At 41.0% G+C, this 10,393-nt stretch overlaps 1 protein-coding gene across 1 annotated transcript; it reads right to left on the bottom strand.

The window, feature by feature from the left end:
* Positions 1 to 8,657: 8,657 nt before the first annotated feature.
* LOC145485233 (uncharacterized) lies at positions 8,658 to 10,113 on the bottom strand. Its single transcript, XM_081463933.1, has one exon. The coding sequence runs from the start codon at positions 9,742 to 9,744 to the stop codon at positions 9,256 to 9,258; it is 489 nt and encodes a 162-aa protein (XP_081320059.1). The 5' UTR covers positions 9,745 to 10,113; the 3' UTR covers positions 8,658 to 9,255.
* Positions 10,114 to 10,393: the final 280 nt, after the last annotated feature.

Below are 10,393 nucleotides of genomic sequence, written 5' to 3' on the forward strand. Positions count from 1 at the left end.
TGTAATTTTTGAGCAAGTAGAATGATAGTCTTCCCGTAGAAAAACGGTTACAGGAAGGTTAACCGAATGACTTATGCCCAAATTTCACGGAAGATAGCAACGGATTTATACAGAAAAATTTTGAATTTAGAATTGGACATCGAATTCATTCTTCGGCCCGAGGGTTTTATTCCTGACCGGACGCACAAGTTATGCACTCGCATTAATTGATTTCTTATTAATGGAATTGAGTGGGCTACGTCGTAGCTTCCACATGCGCCAAATCGTGATACTGTCTAGATGAACTGCCGAAATGGGTTTGCATTCGCCAAAATCTATTTTCAGAATTCCGGTCCAAAAAAACAACTTACCAGACGAAGTTTATGATGCCTCTTATGACTTGCGTAGTGTGTCCTGGTAGGTAGGCATAGTGCATGACAATAGCTTACGTAGTGCACTCTGGTTAAAAAGCCGCCGAAGCAAAACCGGCGTGCAGACAATCTGTTTGGATAGGTATGTGTAAGGAACAATGTACCCGATGTAATTTTCATCAAAGTCCAGTTCAGTGTGTCATAAATGTACTACATACACTATCAGCAGGGCAATTACTATGTAGGGCGGTGAAACGAGCGGGTCCGAGCAAAAAGGTGTGATGCACTAGACTGGGGTCTACTAAAACGAGCAGATTCCGCTTACTTACACTGGAACTTAGATTTCTAAAGAAATTCCACGAAACTCCCCTCTCCCCTCTATATGAAGAAGGAAGGTTTTGGGTGCATTTTTGTTCTGAGGCAATGGGAAAAGGTGAGTTTTTCATGTTGAAAAAAGGACTTAGAAGTAGCTAATTTGCATAATGTAGCGCTGAGTCGGTGTTTTTAATTTGTCCATATAAAATCGTGTCGAAGTATTTTTTTTTTCGCCATCTTTTGTGCTAACATGATGCGATAATTTTTGTCAACGCTAAAAGGCTACTAAGATCACGGTTTCTTCGCCATGTGAAAATTTTATACCGCAAAACTGAAAAAGACGCGGAGTTTTGAGAACTCAAACAACAATATGAAATTGTTATTCGGGTTGGTTGAAAAGTGCTACCGTAATTTTGCTGATTTAATATCTCTGCTGTCTTCCCACATTTCCCGCTAAACTGCTAATATGTTCTCAAATATTTATCAAATCGGTCTTAAACATATTTAAAGCTAGAGATATTGTTTGAGTTCGATGCACGTTTTTACACGAAAGAGCGTAATTGAAGTTCAGTTTGTCATGTTTGGGCGACCCAAGAAGCCGGAATGATGGAACGGTGGAACGGCGGAACGGCGGAATGGTGGAATCACGGAACGGCGAAAAATGACCCAAATCCTACGAACGGAATCGCCGAAGGGCGGAACGGCGGAAAATGACCCCAAATCCTAAAAGACGGAATCGCGGAACGGCCGAACGGCGGAAAATCCCCCGAAATCCTAAAAGACGGAATAGGGAGTTTTAGCAAACCACGACGGCAGCGGCGACGGCGACGGCGACGGCGACGAGAGTGTCACCAAACAAAAGGTTAAATTAGCAGAATAATGGTTGTGCACGTGCGTTTTGAAGCATAGTACATTTCTTTGCCGTCCTCTGCAAAACAACAACGTGAAATGACTAAATTCTACGCATTCTGGAGAACGCGAACCGCAATGGCTAATTTTTCGTATCTTCTTTTGGAATTGAACATTGTCGGTGCATGTTTAGCCTGAGCAAGTTTTTAGACCGATAGGTGTACTGAACTGATTTACACAGTTGCGACATTCGAAGGTAAAATATTAATTCATTTTTTACAAGGCGTCGTCCCCGCCGTCGCCGCCGTCATTGCTAAAACTCCCTAATGACGGAAAATCATCCAGAATCCTAAAAGACGGAATGCGGAAATTCCGGCTTTTAGGGTCGCCCCTGCTATGTGCTTATGAAAGGATAACAATGATGGCAAAAAAAGCACAAAACGGTAGAAATCACCACAAAACACAGTGAACATAGAAGAGCAGACGTAGTTGTATTAATCTTACTTATAGAATGTTCAAATTCCGAAATATTTAACGTCCTAAATCGATGATGTTTCGTTCATTTCCAACGGTTCCTTGCCTAACCTGACAACGCGTCCGTTCAAACTCAGTTACCAGGCCTCTTTCCGTCTTGGACTCATACAACGCGTGACACTTTCATGGACCTTCATGAATAAATACGTACGCGTCCGAGAATTAATTTTCGCTTTTCTCGAGACGCGAGCTTGGGACGCCTGCATGTGCAGTAACAATTCTGTTTTTTTTTTTTTTTTTTAACACCGCCGTAAACAAAGCTTGTTAAAATCAAACGAGAACAGGGAAAATAACTAAAAATCTCTAAGGCAAAAAAATTGCTTATGTTTCAGATTAAAGTGAAAAGGTAAAAAAAAACAAAACAAAAATAAAATTAAAAAAGGAGTCTGGAGCTAGGAGGCCCGGTACCTCAGCATAATATCCGTGGAGCCTAGAAACAACAAGGTGTGGTTACAAAGTCAACATTGCGGCAATGGAGGAAGGAAAAATCGACGTCGTTAAAATCAAACGAGAACAGGGAAAATAACTAAAAATCTGTAAGGCAAAAAATTGCTTATGTTTCAGATTAAAGTGACAATTGTTTGAAATAATGTGCCATTGCCTTGATTGCTCTCTGCGTAACTTTTTTTTTTTTTGAAAACGCGAAAATCTGGGTCGGTCGGACGACGCTAAACAGAGAAAAAAAGGGGATGGCCTAATGTGGGTGCGCAGAAAGTTCACAAGAAGACAGTTTAGTGCAGTGTCAATCAATGCAGCGATTTAGTTTGGTACATACCTTCTAACCAAACCTCAATTTAAAGCATACTATTGCACACACTTGCACTTTAGAGAAGTTATAAATGCTTCAACGTAAAAGGCACCTTAATGGGGGATTCACGGTAGTTTTTCGGAGCTTTACGGCGGTGTTACACTTTAACCTTACGCGCCTTTAAAAGGTCCCATTTACATGGTCCCGGTTACCTAAGACAATCCCCCGCCCTTGCCCCCCCTCCCCCCCCCCTCCCACCATAAGTTAACCTGATCGAGGAAGCTTTTCACTTATTTCTTTGCAAAATTCAACCAACCGTTTACAAGAGGATCGCGAACCCGTCGGGGGACGAGACAACTCGGGTAGGCAAGTTGTCTCGCCTCGGCAGGTAGGGTAACCCAGGCAGGCGGGACAACTTTTCTTCATATAACTTAATTTGGCTCGCCTATATAAACCGAGACAATTCTCGGCGTGGCGAGTGTCACGAAATATCTAGATTTAGGATTTAAAGGAGAAATTCGTATCAAAGGAGTGAAAATTAACTCCGCAAAAGCCACTTTGATCGAATGACCGAGGAAAACTCAAAGAAAGAGGGATATTTGCACATTTGATCATTCAGTAAGGACCAGTTATGAATAATCATGTTTGTAGGGTCAACTTCTCGGACTACAGGACAACACTTGTGATGTCCAGCGAAAAACTGTGCCTCCCACAAATATGGCTAGGTAAATACAATGGTCTGTCACAAGCAAACTCAGCATTGTTCAAGTGATCTAGATTCGAATTTGACATTGCCGAATACTGTATTCAATTTGCAAATTAATGTCAAAAATTTCGGAAATAACATATATAAACGTTATTTACGTGTCGAAAAATATAGCCGAGGGGAAACACCCTTCCACTAATTCGGGACACAATATAATTAAAAACCTACTAACTATATTGCTTAAAACTACATGCTCGTAAATTTCAGTTTGTAACAGACGGTCTTCTAAATGCACCTTTAGGGAAAAAAACAACCTAACTCCTCTGATCACTATGCGATACAGAGAAATTTGTCAGTCTCATAATTGGCGATCTAATAACAGTTTCTTGACTTTCGGTAGCTTACTGCAAAGTGCGTAAGGTCTTTCTGGGAAAATGTGAAAGATCGTCACGACAAATAGATGACATTCATTGCTGCGGAGCGAGCGTAGCGAGCGAGCAGCAACATAAACAGGATTTAAGAAGAATATATAAAAGGGGATCCAAATTCTCGAATTCATCACTTTTTACCAGAATGCATCGCATTTAACCAGAGTGCACTGCGCCACTTTTTACCAGAGTGCGTTGCGCCACGAACTACAGGAGGACGCCTTTTCGCGTGGATTCCAGTGAGAAAGATTAGTGGTTGTGTTTTGCTCTGATTTACCTGTAAAACGATGTGAAGGAGATTGTGCCTGCTTTCACAACTCTTGCTTTTGTTCTTAATGCATGCAGTATGTGAAAGTTTGTAAATCTGGACGATTAATTGTGACATCTTAATTTTAAACTTAGTATGTCATTTCTTAGCAGTCTCGCCTACTTGGCCGAATTCTTAAATGAAGAGAAATCGTCGCTCCTAAAGCTTGCAGAATAAGTAAAACAAACGAAAACCGTAGAACATGCTAATTTCATATATGCTGCGATCTATTCCTTTTCATCCAAACATGAATTTAAGCTAAAGCTTTAGCATTTTCACACATCGCGATGGACGCGTCCTCGACACAGTCTGTCAACATTCTTGGGACATTTAATACGTATCAATACAGAATTTATAAGTTAGATTTCTGCTCCTACAACTTCCACATCTTTCGATTTCCGCGATCTGGTAAAGGGGAGATTGATGTGTATCTTTTTATGTTCAAACATGGGTCAGATCACTATGCGCTTTTTTGTCACGATCCCTTGTCACACCTCGCCATCCATGTGTCATCATGCATGGAGTTGTAGATGAATCACTGCGTAAAATATGTCACTACCAATAGAATGTGCCGCAGCATTATTATCTTTTAGATACCCTAGTTTATTAATAATATTAAATTTCTGCTCGGTTCACGGTTAAATGAGCAGCATTTCTTGTCCATTTTCACTATTCCTTAAATTTATACACATTTTCTAACTGACCATACCAGTGTTCACAAAGATTCAAATAACAGATCTGTGCAAAAGATTTGTACGCTTTTAAACTAACCAGGCTCGATACAAATCTCTGAACCTCACAGCGCATTTCTGGTAACAAAGTATTATAATTATGTAATATCAAAAGTAAAAATGCTTCGGTAAGCGAAAAATTACTGCTCGCTTGATAAAATAGATAGATACTGTAACTTTCCACAGCTTATCTTGTTAAACTAAACTTTTGCTCGGTTCTCCTTCACCGACTTTAAATTTTGCTTCAACACAACCAATGGAATTAAAAACTGGCGAAGTCTCAATGTTATAATATCATTGGTGAAAAGCGTGCATTCCACTGCGACTGGTGATTATGAAGTTACCAGTGTTTTGCGTATTAATTGTCTTAATCTTGATAAAACTACATACGATAACTGCAGAAAATTCAATACCATCTATTTACAACAAGATTGACAGATTAACTACTGATCCTTTAAGAACGCTAATATCGAACGCAGACTATAAACGATAGGTATTGACTAATTTGTTGATTACGTACGCAAACATGCTAATTGGGGTAACCCGAAAACACTGACCCCAGGTCCGCGGACCCCCACTGCGAACCGGGTCCGTGGACTACCTATGAACCGTTCCACGGACTCCCCCTACAGAACCCCTCTACGGAACACCCCCCCCCCCAAAAAAATCTATCTATCTGTCTATCTATCTATCTATCTATCTATCTATCTATCTATCTATCTATCTATCTATCTATCTATCTATCTAATCTATCTGTCTGTCTGTCTATCTATCTGTCTGTCTGTCTGTCTGTCTGTCTATCTGTCTATCTGTCTATCTATCTATCTATCTATCTATCTATCTATAACAAAAATGATAAATAAATAAATAAATATTTCAGTTACGGGTTGTCTAATAGATTACTCGTGACGGCGAAATTTCGAAAGTTACATTGTGCAAATGTAACAAACCTGGATTCACACATTGCCATTTCCTTTGCTGTGGCCATAAAGTATACGAAAGACGCGTGCGGGGAAGCCTCCGGGAAGCCTCAAAATTTGTGTTCTTTCCCCTCTGCCATTTTGTTCAGCCCATCCTCCCTGGGGTTCGTGAACTCGTTCCAGGCTTCACAATTTGTTCAGCGGAATAACGGATACAACTAAGACTAAATAGCCTAAAAATATATCTTCCATAGCCAGATTGAGCCACGAATGGAAGGTAAGAACTTTCTTTCTTACCATCGGCATCTCCTTACGCTGAAAACAGCTTTTAGGCCTTTTTTTTCGGAGGGGGAATGGGGTGTTAAAAACCCAAGTCTGTTACATTTGCACAGTGTAACACTCGAAAAATCACCGACACGAGTCTGAATCTATTAGACAACCCATAAGTGAAATCTTTATTTATTATTTTTACACTATTTTAGGGTGGTCCGTAGAGGGGGTCCGTAGGGGTTGTGCATGGACCGGTCCGTAAGGTAGTCCGCGGACCCGGTCCGTTGTGGGGGTCCGCGGAACGGGGTCAGTGTTTTCGGGTTACCCCCATCTTGCCCGCTCGGGTAGCCAATCACAGCGCAGGATTTGATTCATCTTACCCGCTCACGGAGCTAGCCATATAATAAAAACTCTTACATTACTTTTGAGTCAACTGTGGTGAAATCTCTACGCTTATAAATTCCTGATTCAAGTTAACCTCATCTCATTCTCAAAACCGCCAAAAGCTAAAAATTCTCGATCTACGCCAATAAGAGTCACTATGGTACGAATTTGTGTATGAACGTCTCTAGAACTAAGTATTTATCGTTGATAGGAATTAATCATTACTCACTGACAAGCAGAGTTGCAACGGGGAATGAAGCCGTGTTTCAGCGTGTTTACGGAAGCTTGAAACACTGATTTTGAAGCATCATAAAATAGATATAAGGAACTGTTAACTCCCACGAAACACTCTGTCGATAAAAGGTAAAACGATAAAAATTTATAATCAAGTTTACTCACCTCAGATAAGTGCTTCATCTCGGAGAAAATAAAACTCGAAAGACCCCGAAAATTATCGACATAAGCTCTCAAAACAGGCGCCATCTTGTCAATAAGGAACCTGGTATAGCGGTCAGAGTAAAACAAACACCGTAAACTCTGGACTGAGGACTGCGGACTGCGGACTGCGGACTGCGGACTGCGGACTGCGGACTGCGGACTGCGGACTGCAGTTAGCACTCGATAATGGAAATAACATGATACATACTCTTGACATACAGCTCTGACGTCTGCATTTTTTCCCTTGTCTGCAGTCTTCATTTTACCCTCAGTCTGCATATAGATGGTTTTCACCGTCACGCAAGGAAAAAGTAAATCGAAAACTATTCAGTGCATAAAGTTAAGAAATTTTAATATTATAGGAGACAGGTAAAGAAGACACTTCTCCAAGTTTTGGGTCTCTGCATTTTCCCAAACGTCAGATATTCATCGAAATGTTTTGCGCAAATTTACAGAGCCCAGTATGGAGCCCCCATGTTGGTGGAGCTCTGTGCTCCACCAACATGGCAGCGAAAAATAGTGCAAACATCTGGAACTCACTTTGGCCATCTAGGCGACTGATTATCTGAACTGAACCCACAAACATTTACACAAGCACTTTTCTTAACACTTCAAGTGCTAAAAAGGCTAAAAATCACTAGATACATGTATATTTTTCAACAAACGCAATCAGTGGTATGTCATGCACCGCCATAACTCTGAACTTCAAATGGCACTGGTTTCTAAACCAAGCACGCTATTGAGCTGAAAAGTTGTAAACAGTTGTAAGTTTAGATCCCCTTATGCCTTAGGAGGATAACAATTTTCGTGGCTATTTAATTTTGGATTTTGGAATTTGATGACGTCACATGAAAACGATCTATAAATAAAGCCAGTCTGTAGTCACAGTCTAGTCCACAGTCTTCGTTTTACACTGACCACCAGGAACAGCCTCATCCCTTCTCTGATCCCCAACATGAGCCCATCCAATTTCATTAACATTATTTTCAGTCCTCTAGCTCAGCAGTTGGAGCTGTATTGTAGTCAGTCGTGTCATCAGATACTGTAGATTTTTATCTGATGATTGTAGAACTTGTTGTGAAGACTTTGAAGTAGGGAGGAACATTGGTGAGAGCCCTGATACCTCCCACCCACGTGGCCCGGGCCCGGGGGGGGGGGGGGTACTTTAGGAATTTCTGGGTAGGGATGTGTCGCTGGGACCCTGGAACTCTTAGCCTATACCAGAGCTAGTTCAGCTGAATTTTGCTACCCTATACTAGAGTAAACTCCCCAAATCCCCCCATTTATCGACACTGTTGAGGCTGATTTGTGTAAATTTACACTTGCCAATTTGATTTTTTTATATTTTTGAGTGGCAATTCCTGGTTTCCTTAGTTTAGATAAAATCTTCAACCAACTAGTCAGTTGTGTGAAAAATTATACCCTATTCTAGACCCAAACGCTCTGATTTACATACCCTATCCTAGAGTAAACTGCTTGAAAACCATACCCTTCACAGCGGCACATACCTATATCGCCCATATATGGCAGTGCCCTCCCGGGGGCCCGGGGTCAATTCTGGCCCAGTGCCAGATTTGGGTACTCTGGTTTTCTGCCCTCCACAAAACCCAGCATCTCCAAATTCCAAATTTGACCAGGATAGAGGACCTGCAGTGATTTCTCTCTAAATATTTTAAATTTATTTTATTTATTCAATTTAAGTGATTCTACATGCGGGTTCTTTGTCAACTGTTGCAGTGTCAGTGCCAACATTTCTTTCAATTTTAATTTCATTTTAGTCAGCTCTCCCAGAAATTATAATTATTGAACTTCTCTTGTTGACGTTTGATTTCTTTTAAGGCAGGAGATCTGTGCCAGTTTTCTTTTATGCTCACTCCAAGAAACAACTTCAAAACCACAACAAAGACAACAAACACAAGTAGTCTAAACAAAATAAAGCTTAATTTTCTTGTAAATGGGCTTGCTTATTTATTAAAGTTTGTTATTGCATGGATGAAATGATATGGATGTTGTTAACATTGATTAATATAAGGACAACAAGCGCAGAACGTCTAGATAAATATTTGTTTTTACATGCCCTTAGGCTTACTTATGGTTAACACGTAAATCTGCTCTGGTATGATATAACATGTACACGGTGATGTGTGGAATCAACAACTATTTTTTTGAACATTATGAACTTCCATTAATTACTTCGCTGATTAATTAAGCTAGCTTATAATTAAGTTACCAAGCGCGTTGGAAATTCAGATCATGTTCATATGCACAGAGGTTTTTAATTCGCTGGTAGCCAATTTAGCCAGGCTAAAAATTCCGGGAAAGAAATTTTTCCATCGCCGCTTGTATCCAAAGCTCTCATGGAGTTGTCAAACTTTGACTCGTCCGAATACCCAAGCGATCTCATCAGACTCTTAAACTCGTCTTTATCGATCGTGCCGTTTCCGTCCTTGTCATACTTCTTGAATTCGGCAATCGCCTTTTGGATTATGTAGTACCTCGAGCTGTTATCGATGTTCTTGAAGCCCTGCCCGCTTCGTAGCCAAACGCAAAGCTCGTCGAATGACAGATCACCGCCGCCATCTTTATCCATAAGCATGTACTGTGCCTGTGCCTGGTCCTCTTTCATGCCCAAGTCATCTTTTAACAAAGTCAAAACTTCCTTTTTCCCAAGGCGTCCACTGCCGTCGGTATCATATTTCTGAAACAGACTCTTGACAACTATGTCTGGGACGTTAGCGTTGAAATAACTTTTCCCGGCTGCCATGCTGAAAGATTCCGCGATATTGTACGGTCCTAACTGTTACCTAATGCAAAGGGAGTGGCTGCTCTTATGTACGTTTGAAGAAGAGAGACCCTGGGAACGAAGTTGTTTCTCATGTTGCGTGACATTTGAAGACTGCAATCTTCGTCCGAATAAAAAAAAAAATGGCCCCAATTCTTTAAAATTCACGCTAAATAGCCTAGACTCTTTTGGGGCTCGTCCAGGGGCTCGTCGCGCACAGTTTAAGGTGGAAAGATTGCGTGACGAGCCCAGAAAGGCTGCAAATGTCTCGCATTTTTGCTGCGAAGAAGATTGCGTGACTAGCCCAGAAGGCCCATTTGGCTGCGCGGACCAAAAATCTTGTGGCGAGCCCGGGAAGGTTGTGTATTCAATTTCAGGCTAGTTAGTCTGCAGTTAGCAGACTACTAATTTTAGGCCAGCTAGTAATTTCAAGACAGCCAGTCAGATCAAGAAAATCCAACGTTCCGTGCCAAGCAGAAAAGACGAGTACCTCTGGAGATAGTTCGGTATTTCCCAAAGCAATTTCTGGAAATTGTCGTTATCTGTTGGACCGGTTTAACCTAGGTTTTCAAGTGAAATTCCCTGATTTCAAGTTTGCGCTAAATGGAAAAAAACCGAGTAATTAGTGGAA

Source organism: Orbicella franksi, chromosome 4 (assembly GCF_964199315.1).
Source record: "Orbicella franksi chromosome 4, jaOrbFran1.1, whole genome shotgun sequence".
NCBI lineage: Eukaryota > Metazoa > Cnidaria > Anthozoa > Scleractinia > Merulinidae > Orbicella > Orbicella franksi.

Excerpts from the sequence above, each read along its gene's own strand:
- LOC145485233 (XM_081463933.1), bottom strand. The coding sequence starts at position 9,744 with ATGGCAGCCGGGAAAAGTTATTTCAACGCTAACGTCCCAGACATAGTT.